This window comes from Python bivittatus, unplaced genomic scaffold (assembly GCF_059951505.1).
Source record: "Python bivittatus isolate LINGU-HERP-01145 unplaced genomic scaffold, Pbiv_v1 ctg000690_np1212, whole genome shotgun sequence".
NCBI classification, from domain to species: domain Eukaryota; kingdom Metazoa; phylum Chordata; class Lepidosauria; order Squamata; family Pythonidae; genus Python; species Python bivittatus.
Window position 1 is genome coordinate 1809185 of NW_028277096.1, and position 20559 is coordinate 1829743.

The window sequence follows — 20559 nt, forward strand, 5'->3', positions numbered from 1 at the left end:
CAACTCTAAGATGTGTGGACTTCAACCACCAGAATTCCACAGCCAGCTTTGCTTTGCTGACTGGGGAATTCTGAGAGTTGAAGTCCACACATCTTAAAGTTGCCAAGGCTGAGAAACACAGCTCTAGAAATTCAAAACTAACAGGATCTTTAAGAGCTTTGAGAGTTCTTAAAAAACATCTATGTCAAAAGCCTCAAAAAGCCTGAAACAAAGGGGAAAAAATGTTGTTCACTGAAAAGAATATCAGGTAGGCTGAGCTTGTATCGGAAAAGCATTTTATAACCAAGAGTTTAGCACTGGAAGGAAGAGACATTTTGTCTTTAGTGGCCACCCTCTGAATTTCACAGGGCGAGGACAAGGGTTCTACTAAGGACCAAAATCCAGACAGAATATGAGAGAGGGTGTGACTCTAAGTCCCAAACCATTTAGAGCTTTAGAAATCAAAACCAGGATTTTGCCCTGGATCTTGGAACAGACTAGAAACAATAGGAAAGGACACCACAGTAGGGTAATAGGATTATCCCAGTTAACAAATGTCTAGCCCTGGAAAACATATGTGCTATATCAGATGTGAATCAGGCTTGCTGTCTCTTATTTGCTGAGCTGCAGTGTTTTTCATGGGCCATTTGTCTTCTGTGGACTCTTAAAGGTACAAAAGGCTATTCTGGAGAAGCCTATCTCAAACCAATGGATCCCTCCCTTTTTTCACATTAAAAGTGATTTTTAAACGTAAGCAAGTTCTTCAAGCCGCCTATAGTTTTGCTTAGCCTAAAATATGCATACCATGCCGTTAAAATCAAAATGAATTCTTATGACTTACGAAATTGAAATATTCTGATTTTCTTCTTTAAAAAAGCCCTTAGTGAAAAAAATAGAAAAGCAATTCAGAGCTTTCAAGAACAAATTACTCATTCAGTATACTGCTGACCAGTGTGAGCTCTCTCTCGTCCTCTTTTCCAGCACTTTCAAAATACTGTTTAAAAACAGTTTTAATTAATGTCAGCACCAAACCAGCCATGTTTTTGATGCTGACCAACTATATCTCAGCTGCTTCTGGCACTGATCATAAAACGCAGCAGATTCAGACTGTTGAAAGTGATTCTTGATGTAGCTTAGGCTCAAAGAAGTCACAGTGGCCTTCCACCACCCGGTACCCTTTGGATATGTAGCATTGTATTCTCCACCACGCCATCTTGAAGACAACAGGTTCATGAAAACTAATTTAGCAGATGGAAATGTTTCTAAAGACCTGCTCATATCTAACGCTACTCTAATCATAACAAGAGCCCAGTAAGCTAGACCTACATTATTGCCATTGTATTACAGATGGGTGATATTGATATACCCGTTGAAGCTGATAAAAATATTATCTACACATACTGAAAGCTCCAAGATGTGGCAGTCTAAGTTGCAAGAATAATTTCTCTCTATATAAAAAATCCTCTTTCCAAAAGACTGCTGGTTAATTGCCTGTCCAAGCTGTCCAATCAGGAAATATCACATGGAAGAGAGAAATGAATTCATCATAATGAAAAGCAATAATAAATCAGCAAAAGTAGGGCAGCAAATTCCATCCATTAATTTGTGCTGTGTTTCCCCCTGTGGTTTGGTTCAGGATTCCAAGCATAAAGCTTTCTAAATTGCTCTCTAGATCCTTCTGGTACTCCATTTATCATAGTGATTTAAGCTTTCTGTTAAGGTTGCATATCTCGGCTATTGACTGTTCCAGTTCAGATATCCTGTTGTGACTAATGGATGCTAAAATTTTTACCCCCTTATTTCAGCCTCCATATGCTAAAAAATCCACAATAGTAGGGAGGGAAGTGAATGATGCACTATCATTTTTCTCCTTTTCTGACCAGGAATTCTCTATCAATATTACTGAAGATTTTATGGAATATCTTTCTGATGGTGCCCTAGCCATTGAAGTATATGGACACAAACAGTGTGATCCTCGCAAAAATCCAGCATTGTGGGATTTAGGAATAATTCAAGCCAAAACACGAAGCCTCCGAGACAGGTAAAAGAGATGGCACTTAGTTGATAAACACATTTAAAACTTGTGGGGAAAAAACTGTTTAGAAGTCAGAGGAGCAGATTTATTAGCAAAATATGAATTATTGTTCACTTCCTTCCAATCTATTCCTCTGCCGCTTAGAATTCAGAAACCAAGGGCCATAGGGACCCATCGCTACCGTCTCTCCTTCCTGTTTGTTTTCTGCCACAACTCCTTCTCCCTTCACTTCAATCACTGCCTTTCTAAAATGTCAAGCTTCTTTTATAACTATAGAAATTGAGTGATTTTTACTTGAAAAATGCAGCTCTTTTCAAAATGTGAATGCCAATGTAGGCAAAATTTGATACTCTAAGTAACTTAGGCATAACCACAAGGGAAATTTAAATATGTTTTCCCAATTGAAGTGAAGCTGCACGGAAGCTATTTCCCCTTTCGATGTTTCTTTCCCAGGCATGCACACATATGCTCACTTCCTTGCTCTCTTTCTTGCACATATATGCTCCCTCTTCCTCTCTTTCATACAAACACACTTATACTTGCAAATATCTCTTCTCTTGATGTTTAGTTTCCAAAGAAGAGTAAAATCTTTGGTGCACTCTTCCAAAAGGCAGAGTAGTTCATCTGTCCCAGAAATTGTGTTTTGGCAGGTGGAGTGAGGTCACCCGCAAAGTGGAACTATGGGTTCAGATTCTGGAACTCAATGAGAATGGAGAATACTGTCCAGTAGAAGTAATTCCAGCAAAGGATGTACATACAGGTGGCATTTTTCAGCTCAAGCAGGTAAGATGGTAAAGAAGACCATCAATAATATCAACTGTTATTACTCTGCCTGGCCTACTATATCCTCTTTTTAGTGGAATGGTTGATTGACCACATAGACACTATGAATCTGGCTTTTGTCAAATGATATTCAGGCTACTCTTCCTGTGGTGACATGAACAAGCATAGGCTACTTAGCTCTCACCTTCCCATTTTTTGCTCTGGCTGTTCTGAACTCCCCTGAGGGAGGCTAAGCTTGTTCACATCACAGAATTCTTCCCTTGCTACCCTGTAGATAAATCTCAATTCCTTGGACCTCCATTAAGTGGATTTTGGATTCAGTGGACATTTTAATTTGGACTTCTCACCCAACTACAGACAAAGTATGTTGTTTCCAAGTCAGCCCAGAGAATTGATGTAATTTATGTCATTTGCATAATTACAGAATTAACCTTTTATATCTTTTCAATATATTTGCATAATGAATGCAAACAATGTGATTTAACAGATATTTGAAGTTAATGAATATCCCTTCCACCTTCTGAGGTAAGACTGATAGTTTTCTATAGGAAGGGCTCTGTGGGTTGAAAAAGCATTCCCTCTATGTGAATCTGCCCAGCTCAGCTTTTAGCTGCATTTGCACAACATAGAAATCTTAATTAGCATCAGCCGTCATTAGGGTTAGCATTGGGCAAGTTAAAACCAATCGGTTAGTTTGTGCTTCAGTATATTGTGCAAACTTAGAAGATGAATTAATTCAGTTACTAGGTTATGTGTATTGCGTGAAAGCAGCCAATGAGAACTTTATCTTAGAATCCATTCCTTTGATCAATTGCCATTGATCACGTGCACAGTGAATGAATAAACAATGTGCATACATGAGCAAACAAGACCAGTTGCATCACACCAAGTTGGCATTGCTATTTCCTTGCTTTCTAAAGTCTACACCATCAGTTAAAGAGTGATTCTAATGTAGCTTTCCCCATTCTGGCACCCTCCAGCTGTTTGGCATCTGCTACTTCCAGCAGTCCCTGCCTATTCTGATTCTGCGAGTTGCAGCCCCAAACACACTGGGAATGCTCCCATTCTGGTAGATGGAATGTTTTCAGGCTCATCTTTCAGGAGTAGTGTGAGATTGTTTTATTTTGCAGACTTAGGATCAGCTCTTAGTAGAGGATATAGCTCAGTAGTTTAGCACCAAGTTTACATAGATCAGAGGCCCAGGCTACAATGCGGCCAAAAGGAGCTCAGGTAGCTGTGTTGGAAAAGACCTTTGGTGAAGATCTTGGAAAGCGATGCTAGTTAAAAGTAAGGAATGCTGAACTGGTAAACTTAATTGTCTAACTATCATGGTAAAGCAGTTTTATAGTTTTGAGAGACATGTGATTTTTAGAAAATATGTAGTCCTAATGCAGAAAGTGTTTTTTGTCTGTTCTCTCTCCCCCTGAGCAATTTGGAATGGTTAGGGAAATAACTTGATTCATCAGTTTGAATGGACAAGATGCTGCATTTCCAAAGTGAGGCTGCCTGATCACCTTTTACCAGCAGAGGTCCCCCTTACTCTTTTGTCTTCCTATACTGCTTTTTACAGTATTTTCTCTGGATGTGCAGGGCCAGTCGCACCGAATCCAAGTGGAAGTGAAATCTGTACAAGAATCAGGAACATTGCCTCTCATGGAAGAATCCATCTTATCTGTAGCAGTGGGCTGTGTGCAGATCAGACATATCAAGTCACCAAAAAGTTATGAAAATTATCAGGTAGAAGATTATTGATACATATCAAAAGCAGTTAAGTGTGTTTATGCATATATGTGCATGTCTCAAATCCATCCACAAAAATGTCTATCTGTAGATCATTGGCAGAGAACTTTCTCTGCTTGAGTTTTTGGAACGAGCAGATCATTCTGAATTACTTGGACAAATAAGCTTACTGGATTTCTCTGTTTCCTCTATGCTATTGTGGGGGAGATGGGCTGGGGAGAAATCCAACAAATAAATAAATAAAATGAATAAATGCTTTAAAATGCAGAACTGTCATGCAGGATGAAATGGTGAATTAGAAACCACTTTCTTGAGCTCATCAAAGTTTTGATATATGTTGAGTCATGTATGTCTGGGTGAGACAGGGAGCTATGCTGTTTGAAAGCTGGAGGTTGAATGTTCATACCTGTCAGCGAATGGTGTTCTCCAAGTCTGCTTTCAGACAGAGGGAGATGATATTTTGCATTTTTATGTATGTTTTGAATGTAGAGAATATGGTTTGGGCACTTACAAAATGGCTACGGCAGAGGACTTCTCATTCATCAAACAATTACTGTGGCCATAAAATTTCTTTTTTTTTTTGGTGTCTTCAAGTCAGCAGTGACTCCTGGACAAGTCCCTGCAGTTTTCTTAGCAAGATTTCAAAAGTAGTTTGCCATTGCCTTCTTCCTAGGGCTGAGATAGAAAGCCAGCTGAGTGGCCCAAGGTCACTCAGCTGGCTTTCTGCCCAAAGCAGGACTAGAACTCAGAGTCTCCTGGTTTCTAGTCTGGTGCCTTAACTGGCTCATGGTATCCATTTACTAGAAGGCAAATAGATAACACCTTCCCCATCTGTCTAACTAACTAAGTTAGCCTTTATCATTTTTCTGAGCAAGAAGGCAGACTTCTTAACAAAGCATAGGGCTGCAGCCATCCACAGTTTTTGAAGCTTACTGATATTCAGAACATGCACAAAAATACATAATTTAGCATACACTCCTATAAAATGTTTAAGAGAAACAACTTGTGATAAAAGTTCTACATATTCTAATAGCTATTTCAGAGAGCTGTTAAAGCAATTTTGCCCCTCCAGTGTTAACTTTTTTCCCCCCAAGAACAATTGGTTCAAAAATAATTATAATTGAAACCATAAATGAGAATGGTTCTCTACAGTATGGATACATTAACTGAGAGTCTTTCCTTATAGATAATATATACATATTTGGTATAGATTTGGCTGCAAAAACTTTGAAATTTATGTGAATTCGCATGGTTTTTACCTAGGAAGAAGATGATGACATGGACAGTTATCAGGTAAATATGTCGCTGTTAGTTTCTTCAAGACTTAAGAATTTTTGTATTATTTAGTCTTTTTTTAATTAGCGAATCAACATTATATTATCTAATCAACATTACATTCTCTCTCTAAAATCAACATTATACTCTCTAAACAAAATTATTAGTGTTACTATGGCCATTACACAAGTGGCATTGGGACAGAAACATCATTGGTTGCACTTTTGGATGATCTCTGGCAAGGGCATGATGGGGATGGCCTCTATCCTTGCCCTACTTGACCTCTTATCAGCTTTTGATACCATCGACCATGGTATCCTTCTGGATTGGCTCAGAGGATTGGGGGGGGTGGCACCGTGTGGTGCTGCTTCGCCTCCTTTTTTCAGGGCCCTTTCCAGTCAGTGGTTGGGGAGGAGAGATCCTGCCCTCAGCCCCTACTATGTGGGGTGCCGCAGGGTTTGGTGCTCTCCCCTCTCCTATTTAACATCTAGATGACATGGCTGGGTGAGCTCATCTGTTACCATGGGGCGAGGTATCATCAATATGCTGATGATACCCAATTATACATCTTTGCCCCTGGCAAATTAAGTGATGCTGTGAGCATCTTATCCCAGTGCCTGGAAGCTGTGAGGGTCTGGATGGGGAACAACAGGCTTCAGCTGAACCCTGGCAAGACTGGGTGGCTTTAAGTTTTGGGGCCTTTCAGTTCTAAGACTATGCCATCTTTGGTGCTGGATGGGGTAGCACTGCCCCATACAGACCCAGTGCACAATCTGGGGGTTCTCCTGGACTCAAAACTCCTGCTCAAAGAGCAGGTGTCAGTCGTGGCTAGGAGAGCCTTTGCACAGCTTTGTGTTGAGCGCCGGTTGCGCCCGTTCCTGGATCGGGGGGCTCTGTTCACTGTCACTCATGCCCTAGTTACCTCCTGATTAGATTTCTGTAATGCGCTCTCCATAGAGCTGCCCTTGAAGAATATCTGGAAGCTTCAGCTGGTGCAAAATGCCCTAGAACAGCATACATTACACCTCTGCTCCACAAGCTGCATTGTTTGCCAGTTTGCTTCCAGGTCCAATTCAAGGTGCTGTTTTTGACCTTTAAAGCCCTTCACAGCATGGGGCCAGGTTATCTGAGGGACCGCTTCTCCCTGGTTATATCTGCCCGTCCCACCAGATCTGGCAGAGAAGGCATGCTGCAGGTCCTGTCTGTCAGGAACTGCACTTGGCGGGTCCCAGGAGGTGGGTCTTCTCTGCTGTGGCGCCTGCCTCATGGAATCTTCTCCCCCCAGAGTGAAGTTAGCTCCATCCCTCTAAAATCCCACAGGTCCCTCAAAACCTGGCTATGCCTTCAGGCCTGGGGGTCCCAGGGCACCAGGGAGATCTTGTGATGGCTCCCTTACTGCAGATAAGATCATCCTCTCCTGTTTTTGTGTTTTTTATAGTTTTTAATAATGAATGTTTTTATATATTTATTGTTTTTTTAATTAAGTGTTGTACGCTGCCCAGAGTCACTTTTCTGTGAGATGGGTGGCTGTACAAGTTTGATAAATAAATAAAAATAAAAACATAAGTCATTCTCTTCAAAAACGTGGTAGGAATAAGTCTGGACATAGTACTGAAACAGCATTGGCTACACTTGTGGACAGCTTTGGAAGGCTTGGGATGGGGATAGAGCATCCATCTTGGCCTTCCTTGATTTCTCATCAGCTTTCAAATCATCAATTATGCTATCCTTCTAGTCTGGCTCAGGGAGTTAGGAATGGGTGGCACAAGAAGATTCCTCTCCTTTCTCTGGGCCAGTTCCAGGTATTGGGGAGGCAATCCTGTTCTAGACCCCTGTTATGTGGGGTGCCTCAGGGCTCTATACTCTCTCCATTGCTATTTAACATCAACATGAAGCTGGGCAAGGTCATTTGGTGGCACACAGGTATCATCAGTGGACTGATGATACCCAGATGTATATCTCAACTGTGGGCCAATCAAGTAATGATGTCAAAGTTCTCTCAGTGTCTGGAGTTGTGGGAGTCTGGAGGAAGATGACCAGACTTAGTCTCAACCCTAGTAAAATGATGTGGATTTGGAAAACTTCAGTTGTTAGTACTAATTCAGGTCGCACTATCCCAAATGGAACTGAAGTGCAATTTGGGGGTTCTCCTAGACTCCTGGCTCATGCTGGAAGAGCAGATGGCAGCCATGTGAGGAGGACCTTTGCACTAATTCATCTTGTGTATCAATTGCACTCATTCCTGGATTGGGAGATCCTACCCGCAGTCATTTGCACCCTCGCTTGGACTATTATAGCACACTCACCTGGAAATGCCTTTGAAGAACACCTGGAAGCTGTGGCTAGTCCAGAATGAGGCAGCACAAGTAATTATAGACATATGGAATTATGCTCATGTTACACTGCTATTGCACAAGCTGCACTGGTTATCAGTTGGCTTACAAGTTCAATTCATGGTACTGGTAGTCACCTTTAAAACTTTTCATGGCATAGAGCCTGGATGTTTGTGGGACTGTCTGTCTTAACTTATTCTTGCCCATTGTATAAGATCTGACAGGGCACTCATGCTAGGGGTCCCACCTATTAAACAGTGCTATCTCATAGACTCAGGAGGTGTTCCTTCTTGGTTGCAACACCTGCTATCTGTATTAGCCTCCCTCTTTCCACCAAAATTCAGCTGACCCCAATCCTGTTGGCCTTTAAGAAGGCTTTGAAGATTTGGTTCTTCCCCCAGGCCCTGGACCAAGACGTTATATGAGCCCATTGGAAGTATATGAGGTGTGTTTGATCCTCAGCACAGTATGTTTTATTTTACAATATTTTTTATCATTTACCTGTACTGAAGTTTTTAATCTTTGTTAGCTGCCCAGAGTCACTTGGTAAGTGGGTGGCCATAGAAATAAACAAAACAAAATTTGCTTTTCATAAAAAAGAAAGCCATGCTCAAGTTTTTAATTTTCATCACTGCAGGATTTCAAAATATGTAAGCTAGAATAGTAAGTTTGCAAATGAAGTTCACATATTTGTAGTTTGTATAAAAATGGATTTTCATTTGCAATAAAAAAAGCAACTACTTATGGATGCAACATTAATTCATTGCTTTTTCCGTTGCTTTCAGTGGCTATTTCTTTGTTCTGATACCTGGCTTTCAAAATCTTTTTGCATGCATAAGTTCAGATATCCACCTTCAGAAGCAAACCATTACTTCTGAATGTTTTGTTTTTAAATCTCATTTCTTCACAGGACAGAGATCTAGAGAGGCTGCGCAGGAAATGGTTAAATGTTCTTACAAAACGCCAAGAGTACCTAGATCAACAGTTGCAGAAACTTGTGGGAAAGCCTGGTGAGCATAAGCAGTTTCCTATTTTCCATTGTAACTGCTGCCAAAGTTGTTGGGAAGCTAAGAAACTTGAAAAAAGTTCTGGGCATCCCCAGCTGTGTGGAGAGTCATCTGTGCATCCAGGCTACTGTAAGCAAGTAGAATAGCTTCCAGACCTGCATGTAAGGGTAGAGGAGGCAACAGTGGAACTACCGTGTATGGCATCTTCTGTCTATACCTGTACGTATTTTAGAAGAACATACAAATCAGCATTAATACGATTGTTGAATAGGATTACGAAATTCCTCCCAAGAATCCTTAACAGTGTATGTATGGATACATTTGTCTTTGCAGTTTAAGGCAAGGGTGAAAGATAGGTTTCCATGGTCTCCAGGTAAAGGTCAAGAAGTCTTCAAGTCAGATCTGATTCCTGATGATTACATGGACACAATTAGGCAGTTTTCTTGTCAACAGTAGAAAAGTGGTCATTTTTTTCCCTTGATATTTAATGACTTCCCAATCTAGGCTACAGCCTTGGTATTTTGGTGGTCTCCTATTCAAGTATTAACCTGCTAAACTTATAGAAATGGACACAGTCAACCAGTTGCTGCCATCTGCTGATATGGTTTCCTGTGGTCCCTTCCAATTTTCATTGGAGTCATCTTTGGAGGTGTTGCTGAGTGTATAGTGAAACTTTCTTGGCCTCTTCCAGACAAATCAGAAGATGATGTTGATCGAGAAGCTCAGCTGTTAGAGATGAGGTTGACCCTTACAGAAGAGAGGAATGCTGTAATGGTGCCATCTGCTGGCAGTGGGATCCCTGGAGCACCTGCTGAGTGGTAAGGCCTGCAATAAAAAAAGTTGTAAACAGCCAGCTTCACAAATTGCTTAGATTCCTGTTATTTGCTTGAACATGTGGTGAAAAAATAGAAGGGTGCCTTTATCTTGTTTGTAGCTGTGGAGAAGTACTGTGCCAGTGGGATGGAAATCAAAAAAGTTCAGTTACCCTCCTGAAAGATGGTAGAAAGGTAGAAGAGAAGATCGGTTTCTGAAAGTAGTAAGAGTAGGATATTTTGGAAGTAAAATATGCATGAGAATGAATGAAATGCCTAGTAAATGCTTAAATGTTGAGCAGGGAGTAAAACTAAGGAAGAACGATGTCTTCTTGATTGTTTAATGTATTAATATATAAGGAACGCTAGTCATGATGTTAGAGATGTGTAGGTTGGAGGCATGAAAGTGTGTGTACCTTTGTATGTAAATGATACCACATTGTTGGTTGAGAACCCAAATACCAGATGTGCAAGTGCTGGTAGAAGGATAGTGGGTAATGTGGTCTGTTGCAAGGAGTTAGTGTTTGTTGAAAGATGGGAAAACATCTGTGTATAAGAGCTTGCTTCTGCCCATTTTGTTATTCAAAAGTGAGAGTTAATTAGGTCAGGAAAAACATAAATTGAATCCAACAAGAATGGGACACTTAAGTGCATGTGATACAACAACAAGAGATAGGATCAAGAATGTATGGGTGCTGAATCAATGTGGACTGAGTACAGAAATGAGTGACCAATGCAAAAGAAATACACTGAGGTCATTTGATCATATAGAAAGAAAGAATGAGGATCATATTGCAAAACAAATATATGAAGGAAGAGTGAACGGGTCAAGAGAAAGGGAAAAACAAGTCGTGCTTGGATGGAGCTGATAAGCTAGAAAGCTGTGGAGAGATACAGTGTTAATATCAACTAGATTTCAATTACCTTTTCTTTTTTCTCATGCTTTTCATTTGTTTATTCCTTTTTTGTGCCCTGCATAATGTTGTTACCCTGAAAGGGAATAGTGTTATGAGAATGTATATTTGTATATAAATCATATGAAGTGTCCTATTGGAGCAAACAGTGATCTAGTCCAGCATTCTTTGTCACATGGTGGCCAACCAGTTGTATGCAGGAAGCTCACAAACACGGACAGAGTTGTTGCTTACTTGCAGCTGGGGTTTAAAATCTACTGGCTGTGAGCAAAGAGTTGGTAAACATCCAAGAATAGTAGTCATTGAGAGGCTAACCTCCTTGAATTTGTCCATCCTCTTTGAAAACCATCCAAACTGTGGCCCTTGCCACATCTGAGGGCAGCACCATGCAATTTAAAACTGAACAGGATATGGCTTTTATAATTCCCCACAAAAAATGGCTGACCTTAGCATTTGCAGGATCAATCAGGTTTGCTTGCAATTCCATATGGAAATCTAATACATAATTTGGAAGCTGCCCCAGGACAGCTAAACAGCCTTTGGAATGGTTTCCATTTGAGATTTGGAAACAATGCCTGGGTTGAAGGAAGGTAGGAAAGGAAAAAGCAACTAATACTGAGGATGTTTGAGAAAAATCCCTAGTCTTTGCTCTATGCTCTTTCTTTAAAGTGGCAGAACTTTTAAACAAAGTTTAATTACAATCTTCTGTAGAAGTTGAATCAATATTTATTGCTACTGCACTTTAGCTGATTTAAAAGAAAAAGAAAAAATGAATAGCAATTGCCTGGCTCATTCACTTAAAAGCCTCCTCTTTCCTTGTGGTATTGCATGTAAGATTAACCTGGATTCAGCATTTCATGGTTCCTGAGTAGACAGCAGACACTTTGCAAAATCGTCCTTTCAGAATATTGAAAGTACATCAAATACACCTGCAATGTTTGTCATCCCATGAAAGCATAAGAAGGGTTTACTGAATGTAGAATTTAGGTTCCTGGGAATCTTGGTATTCTTAAAAAAGAATGAAGCTTCTAGTCCTTATGGTGTGAAGAGATCCCTTCAAATGCATAGGTAATGTCATCTATCAGTATTGGAGATATAACCCTAGGAAAAGTCACTCTTTCCTATGTATAGAATTACCAAAATAATTATTGGTATAGAAAAAATGATCTAGATGCAATTTCATATATCACATAGGGTCATTTCATACGTTACACATATACAGTGAATTCCTACTTCACAAATACACTTGTATATGACCTCCAGAGCCTTCTGGAAGTTGCTGTTAAATGTAACAGCAGCTAAATAAAGGTGTGGCCCTTGACCCAAAAAAGGTTCTGTATCCCTGCACTGTCTGTGCCTACTCACAACTGGTTTAGCAATGTTTTGGATCTTGGAGAAATGGTTGCCAAAAGGTGGCACATCTTACCATTACTTCCAGTTCAACCTGTAGAAAGAGGAAACTGCTTTCGAGGGCTACGTTCATTCACTTGGTCCACCTCCTTTTCTCTGCATATCCATGAAAACTAGAAGCCTTAGTTATTTGCTATCCCTCCCTTGGCAGACATGCTTCTTTGCAGTTAGTTAACTATATAAATTAGAGCACATAAGACAATCTTGTTACTTGAGATAGACACACACATTTGTGTGCTTGCTATTGAGAATGCTGCTCTGATTGAGCACCGGCATTGAAATTACTGATCGTCCTTTACCTTTGCAAGAGAAAATTAAGCTAGAGCCACATTCACCAAGGTTATCATTGCCTTGTCCTACAGTTGCGTGGGTACTGAATGTAATATACAGTTGCTGTGCATCACAAGGAACATGTCCTGCATTAAGACTCTCCTGAATTGATATGCCGATCTTGTCCATGGCTTTTGTTTTCTTTTAGGACACCAGTGCCTGGTATGGAGACACACATTCCAGTCATTTTCCTTGATTTAAATGGTAAGTTTCACCATGGCAAACAATGTGAGACAAGAGCTTATATGAAGGGAGGTGAGTTTCAACAAAGGGATGAACTGAATATATCTTGGTGGGTGAAAAACAACCGTGTAAGCAACTATAAGAGATCCTGTCAGCCATGTGTTCTTTTTTTTCTTCTCCTTTCGCTTCCCTTCCCCAAAACAAGAGCATTTGCTCTATGCATTGTAACTCTGCCATTTAACCTTAAAGAGTTAAAAGTTCTTTGAGGCTATAAGAGATGCTGAGCGTGTAATCTAAGTAATGTTGCCCTGTGTGTAACACTGTGGGGCTGCAGCTGCCCTCCTTTTAACGTCTCTAATCATAAAAATCTTCCCTTTTTTAAAGTTCTGTGTGAGAACGCTCTGTTGGAGCAGCCACACTGATTTTCTACTTCACAATAGAAGCTGTACATGTGTCTCCTTGTGAGGACCGGATAAGGGGGAGAATAAAAACATTCTATTTTTGTTAATCAAATTGCTTGCCCAGCTTACAAAACTAATGGAGGCCAGGTTGAAACTAATATGGCCAGTTTGGTCCACTACTGCCTACTCATCCTGTTTGTCTGAACGATACCTCGATCATTTGTGGTGCGCTGGTATTTCTTTCATTTCTTTGGAACAAATAAGTGTGGTGATTCAAATAGAATGCTTATATGATTAATCTAACAAAATGTCTTCATCATGGGAACTAAGGATGTACAATTAGTTTCTGCACAACATAAGAGTTTTATCATCACAGCTGTGCAATCCTGGGGAAAGATGAAGCTGCTTTTGTGATGGAATGGTGTTATGAAGGCCACGCTCAGGAAGATAAGCATTTCCTTAGCCCCCAGCAGGAGTGTGGGAAGTTTAAGATGAAACTGGCACCACCCTAAGGAATTCACGGTGTTGTGGCTTGCTGGCTTGGGAACTTAGGTTCAGTCTGGAGAGATTTCTGTCTTGAGGTGGAAGCTAATAAACGCAACAGAACTGTATTTGCACTGTCTTGTGGAGTTCTTTGGGCTGAACCTGACAGCTTTAGACAGATACTAGATTTCAGCTCCTAAGTACCTTGAAGCACCTTTTGGAAATTGAACCTAAAGTACTGCACAGCCATAGTGTCCAGAACTTCCCAAGAATATTATATCATGCACAGCAATTGCTTACTGAATCTCTCTCTCTCTTTCTCCCCTTATAGCAGATGACTTCAGCTCTCAGGATAACCTTGATGAGCCAGAAGCTGGTGGCTGGGATGCTACTCTTGTTGCTGAAGATGAAGATGAATTCTTTGAGTTACAAGTTGTAAAGCACCATGAGAGTGAGGTAAGGCAGTGCCCAAGCACTTGGAGCTGGGGAAAGCTCTCTTGCTGTTAACGGGAAATGTTACAATAGCCCTGGGAAAGCACATATGGCATGTTCCTTTGGTTCTTAATGGCTCCCACTCCACTAATGTATTTTGAAGCTAGTTTGAAATTATAATTTATCATCTGGAAGTTAAAGGGAGAGGAGCAAACATATTTTGTTCTTATTTCTCACTGAGATGGTCAATTGGTTTCTAGACTATGCCCCATACAAATGCAGGTGGAGAAAATGACTACTCCTCCGAGCAAAAAGAATCCTTGCCTACCAAAGCTAGCATGTGAAAGAGAAGGGTTATAGCTAGTGGTGCCTTTAACATGCAAGTTTTCTGTGCACAGGGTTATGTTGTTGCTCTGTGAAGGGGGATCCCATCATGTGAGCCCAGTCTGAGGAGATAACAGTGGAAGGTTATTATCTCATTGAAAAAAATTGAATTTTTGTCTCAGAGAAGTACACGTTTTTGTATTCTTTAGCACCTACTGTAAATAGCAGGTGCATTGTTGGCAAATTAGGAAACAGCTCAAGCACAATTTCAGAGCACTCTCAAACCAAGCTCTAGTGAATGCATGGCTGAGAACACATCAGCAGGACCTCCTCCATGTGGAAATTGAATTCCTGCCTTATGTCCTTAGATCTCCTGAAACTGAGGAGCTACTGCAATCAGAGCCACTGAGACCAGTGATCAAGCACTTCCATTGTTTTAGCTTACAAGGCTATTCTCCTGGATATGTCCTAGGAGCTGCTGATGACTATATCTTCCCAATGTCTGGATTGAGACATGCTCCCCCCACCCCATGGACGAGCCTGCCAGACATTCTTGAAGGACTCAAGAGAATATATATGGTCTTCTGGCTGCGATTTTTTGCATCTCTGACTTATTTTATAAAAACTTAGCCATTTGTGATTCATTTTGTTCACCTTATTTGAACAAACCATAGATTAGCATTCTCCCTGTCACTGTGTGGGTAAACACAATGAATTGTTATAGATACTGTATGTGGGCTGTTTCCTCTTTTCTGCAAAAAAAAAAAAAAAACCTTACTAGGTTTGAAGACAAACCCTTCTTATACTATAACTTCAGCCTGGCTCTGGTTCATCTTTTGTTTTTCTGGTGGATTTTGCAGGTGAAAGCTGAAGCTTCCTGGGATTCCACAGTTCACAACTGTGCACAGCTTAGCAGAGGAACATCTGCAGAGCAGAGAGTCTTCCTGATTGTGAGAGTGACAGTACAGCTGAGCCATCCCGCAGAAATGCAGCTTGTCCTTCGTAAGCGGATCTGCGTCAATGTCTATGGCAAACAGGTACACTATTAAAGCCATTACTTCTCTGGATCAGGCCAAAGCTCCATCTAGCTGAGCATTCTGTCTCCGAATAGCTGCTAGACAGATAGCTCTTTTAATATCCCAAGTTAAAATATATAGCATGGAATGGCTTCTCCTCATCCTGTTTCCCCTTCTAAATTAGGATTATCTGTTGAATTATCTTGGCATGCAGAAACTTCTCCAATCTGATATCTTCTGAATATGTTACGTTTACTGCTCTCCAAATCTAGCCAGCTTGCCAGAATTACAGAAATTATAAATACATCTAGAGGACACCAGATTGGGGAAAACTGCTTTATAGATTTTAATAAATGCTACATTCCATATATTTGTTCAGATTTTACTTTTTCAGAAAGCTATCTAAATTCACAGTCATTTTCACATCCTTTTAGCGTCCAGGCATGGTTATCCAGAATTAAACTATTGGTAAAATTTGATATTCTCTTATGCTTTACTATCTTTTTGCTGTCACTGTTAACTTTGATATCAAAAGACCTCAAAAATATTTCAGGCAGGTGCCTTTGTCTCTGTTACATGAGGTTTTTTGGAACGGTTGGGTTGTTAGGATCACTTACTGCATCCTTGAAGACAGTTATGCTGGAGTTCAGATGTACTTTCAGAATGTCTTCATGTGCAAGGGCTTTCAGTTTGCTTTTGTGGTTTTCGGCAGCAGGGAGTAGGGCATACTATCAATAGTATGCATATTGTTGCAGTGAACAGGTGATCTAAGATGATTATGCATGGCTCTAAATTTTAGGATTCTGAAGGGTGCCATTGCATCAAATATGGGGTGTCTCAGCAAGATAGAGACTGAAAGTACTAGGGCAAAACTATAATAGTTATTGAAAGTTAAAGTATATTCAGTAAAAATCAGCTTCCTTTTATTAGAACATCTTCTGGTGGGAGTGCTGGAGATTCAGAAAGTTTGGAATTCATAGTGTTTTTCCATCTATTAAATGGTTTTAGGACTTTAGTCTGGGGTATTCTCTGTAGCCAGATTTTCTTGTCTAATTGACTCTTTTTTCCCCCCTTTTCTTTCATTTTTCCTTGCTCCTGATTCCATGGCAGTTGCTAGAATGCTGCATAGAGGCTCCACAAGGGTAGTAATCTATCACTTCTACAGCAAACATCTTTTTCTGTATGGCTTCTGTGTGTGTGAGAAGCTGAAGTATTGAGGATCATTCATGTTGTCAGCATTGTTTACTGCTGAAATAGATACTTCATCCCATAGTGACTTTTATAGGCAGTATTTGATAGGTTGTACCTTAATGAGCTTTTCTGCATGTTAGCAAAACATGCTTCAGCAAATCCATGCTGCCAGCAGATTGTCTCATCTCTCATCATCCCACATAGTCAATATTGTTTGGTGACATTTGTAATAGAAACTTTTTTTTTGGCTATGTGTTGAAATGTTACTGATGTCATTGTTAGATCCTTGGTTTGTACATCTGTGCTTTATCTGCCTTGCTTATATCTGCCTTGCTCTCCAACAGCTGAGGTTTGGGGGAGGGTGAGACAGTAGAAAGAGGATGCTTAAACAAATTCAAGAGACATAAATTGTGTAAACATTTCCAGAGGTCTAGTCTTGCTGGTTTCTTGCAGCACCTAAATTATAATGGCATAAGCTAGCTATTTCCAACCTCCAGATGTGTGGACCTCATCTTCTGGAATTCTCAACAATAGCCATGCTGGCTGGGGATTGAGTCCCACATCTGGTGGGTACTCAAGTGGGAGAAGATCTGTTCAGAAACTGGGTTTTTCAAGGACTCCTGTAGCTATTTGAGTATTGGGTTAGGGAGCCCACACGGTCTGCACAAATGCTTCACATCAGTTCCTTTTGCTATAGTTCCAGTCTTTGCCACTATACTGATAAGTGGAGTGTCAAGTGATATCCTCAGCCTTTCTCCTTCTTTCCTAACTTGTCTTTCATGGAATGTTTCAAAGGCTAAAGAGCATTCACACCTGGCAAGACTTTTAATGCAAATAACATTTGTACCTATTCTTCCTTAAAGGAAAATGTACCAGAAATCTGAACTAGGGTGTGCTATGTGTGGTTCTATATGTATAAACCTGGAACTGTTCCAGGTCCATAGCAAGCAAAAGGAAGACTGGGGTAAGGAGTGCCAAACATTCCCTACTTATTCATTTTACCTTTCTTCCAGCAATTCTCCCCATTTGCTTTCCTGCCCAGCTGGTCTGTGGTTCTGGAAGTGATCTTAGCTGAGACAGAATAAACAGAGATGAAACTGAGGGATAAATCTTAGGTGCTCCCTGATACTCTCCTTGGGCTACTAAAATTGGACACCCCAACATTTTATTTATAAGCTTGAGACAGTTTAAATTTGTTTGGCCTTACAGTAAGGGGTTCATGCGGTACACTATCTGAGATCAATCCAGAAAGAAGTTCAGAAAACAATCTCACATGCATTTGTACATGCAGGCTTATAGCCCTTCCATAATAGAAAGAGGTGTCATGTACTGTTTCAAATCCTTGGCTCATCTAGGTGTGGTTTAGACTTTACTCTGGCTGGCAGCAGCTTTCCAAAGTTTCAGCTGGGGGACTTTTCAGCTCGTAGAGGTCATTTTACTGGAGATGTTGGAGATCAAAGCTTCAAAGCATGCCCTCTGCCATTGACCATGGATGGCCAATGCTCCACAAAAATGCTCAGCTGGTACAGTTCATTACAGCCATTAGCACAAATCTCTATAAATTTCTTTTCTATGCAGCCTGCTAAACTCACTGGGCTATTTAGCTATTTTGTCTACTGTCAATACACAATCCAAACATGTATTTCAAAACTGTGTCAATAACCTTCCAAGGCACCCAGCAACTTGGGATGACTCATCTCTGCATTAATTCAGGAGTCAGGATTTTAACCTCATGAACCTTCCTGTCAGCATAAACAATGTCTCTGACCCTCTTAAATCATTGTTTGTAATGATCACGGTGGCCTGGGATTCAGAAACCAGACTTGTTGACAATTCAAAGCACTAGTAATTCGAAGCTCACAAGTAAATATGTGCATGCATAGAAAAAAGAAGAAGACATGCTCAGCATGTCGGTTAAGCGGTCACCTTGTCAGCATTCTGTCATGATGCAAACATAAAGTATTTGGGGTCAATTCACATATTTACTTCCTGGGAATCAGAGCAATGTTTCATCTCCCTACCTTTTTTAATGTGACACAACCCTACTTGAACCCACCTAGTTCCCCAAATCTTCCTACACTGTGGGGGGAAAAGGATTCCAAAACTGGAGACATCTCACAATGTGTGAATCTCCCCCATAAGGCTTTAATTTTGATGGTATGATCATGAAAGTAATATATAATTGTTTAATTGGGTGCAAAGAAGGTTGCTTTACTAAAAATGAATGAGCAGGTTGATCGTCTGTAATGTATGTGGCCAGGGGTGGGCAGAGGAATATTGTCCACCACAAAGAATGGGGTTTCCAAAAATTAAATGGCTCTGTTTTGACTTCCCTTTGGCTAATCTGTTGCTGTCTGCTTTTCTTTCATGCTAAACAGTCTGCTGCTGATATGAGTATTGGTTTAACCTTACTGAAAGAGATGTACCTGTTTTTATTATTGACTTATTTTAAGCTACAAGATCTCTTTTTTACCTCTAGGGTTTTGCTCAGAGTTTTCTGAAAAGAATGTCTTACCGGAGTTCTGTACCTGGCTGTGGAATCACTTTTGAAATCGTTTCAAATATCCCAGAGGTGAATATTTGGGGGAATTCATATAATGTTGCTTCTAAATATGCCCACAAATGAATACAAGCAACTTTCCTTTGCTATTTTTATACAGTATACAACCATAAGTTTGCTTAATCTCATCCTAAGAGAATTCACATGCTGGGTTTTTAACATATGGTCACAGCTGATTGGAACAATTTCCCATGGAGGTTTCAAACAGGAGGAAATGCCAGCATTCTCCAAGAAATCTTTCCCATAGTCCTAGTTCTATCTTGGACATGTTAATGAATACATGTATCTAACAGCTCATCTCACCTCATCTTAGAGATCCTGATTCTTAGTACCTAATGCTACACATGCTTTCAGTTACTTAGAGGTAAAAATGGACAGATCAGTTTATTTCTATGTCATGTCTGCTTCTCAAATATTTATGAAGTCTGCTGTGTCCCATTTCTGCATCCAGACTTTTGAAAAGTTTAAAAAATGCACACAGGCATTTATATTAAAAACAAATTAAACAGAAAACTGATTTTTTTCAGTGGTTGAATGAATATTGACTATGGAATGCCACCTTATTTTGAATTCAACCATTACTCTACCTGAGATGTGCCAGTATTTGAATGTATTAGAGTGTGTCTGTGTACCTGTGTGAGCAAATGAGAGAGAGAATCTCTTCAGCCACGTAGAGATGCTCTTGAAAAGTTTTACCCTCCCCACTTAATTCTGAATTTGCCATCACAAATGTAGATCAGCATGTCAAGCATCCTGTGGCTTGTGTTTCCCTGGCATTTTTTCTTTTACTTTTTATGTGCCGATGGACTTGCTAATTTGAGAGGTTTGCTCTTCCTTCCAGGATGCTCAGGGGGTAGAGGAACGTGAGGCATTAGCAAGAATGGCGGCCAACGTAGAAGATGCAGATTCTGCTGCTTCTGAAGTCCATATAGAAAAATACCTTCGAAGTGTTTTGGCTGTAGAGAACATCCTTACTCTTGATCGGTTGCGCCAGGTTAGTTAATCCTAAGGGAAAATGCCAAGAGGTGTGGGGACCTTCCTCAGGTCATAGGCTATAATGATATTCTTGGGGTGCCCTTCAGTCACACAGTGGGTGAAGTCACATCATTAATGGGCAAGACTGAGTTTTGCCTATTCTAAGGCTTGCAGGTTGCATCTGCTTCCCATCTCAAAATCCCAGGAAACTGTTGTCAGTTATTAGCAGCCATTAAAGGTTAGTCACCAAGGCCCATAAAAAGAGGGTGTTGGCGCTCTGTGTTGCCAACCCTTGCTACAATCCCTATTATTTTAGGGCTTTATTTTAAAAAACAATAGTAACATATTGTGCTGAATTTCAGACATATGATCCTGA

The 20559-nt window shown here is 40.4% G+C and overlaps 1 protein-coding gene across 3 annotated transcripts in view; it reads left to right on the plus strand.

The window, feature by feature from the left end:
• KIF13B (kinesin family member 13B) overlaps positions 1-20559 on the plus strand; it is a 143390-nt gene that overhangs the window by 91657 nt on the left and 31174 nt on the right. For all 3 annotated transcript variants that reach the window (XM_088152488.1, XM_088152490.1, XM_088152489.1), the window contains exons 23-33: positions 1863-2020; positions 2665-2797; positions 4388-4534; positions 5801-5830; positions 9056-9155; positions 9844-9970; positions 12767-12822; positions 14017-14141; positions 15302-15478; positions 19128-19220; positions 20050-20202. In XM_088152488.1, coding sequence (XP_088008614.1) covers positions 1863-2020; positions 2665-2797; positions 4388-4534; positions 5801-5830; positions 9056-9155; positions 9844-9970; positions 12767-12822; positions 14017-14141; positions 15302-15478; positions 19128-19220; positions 20050-20202 — 1299 coding nt within the window. The remainder of the gene's footprint in view (positions 1-1862; positions 2021-2664; positions 2798-4387; positions 4535-5800; positions 5831-9055; positions 9156-9843; positions 9971-12766; positions 12823-14016; positions 14142-15301; positions 15479-19127; positions 19221-20049; positions 20203-20559) is intronic.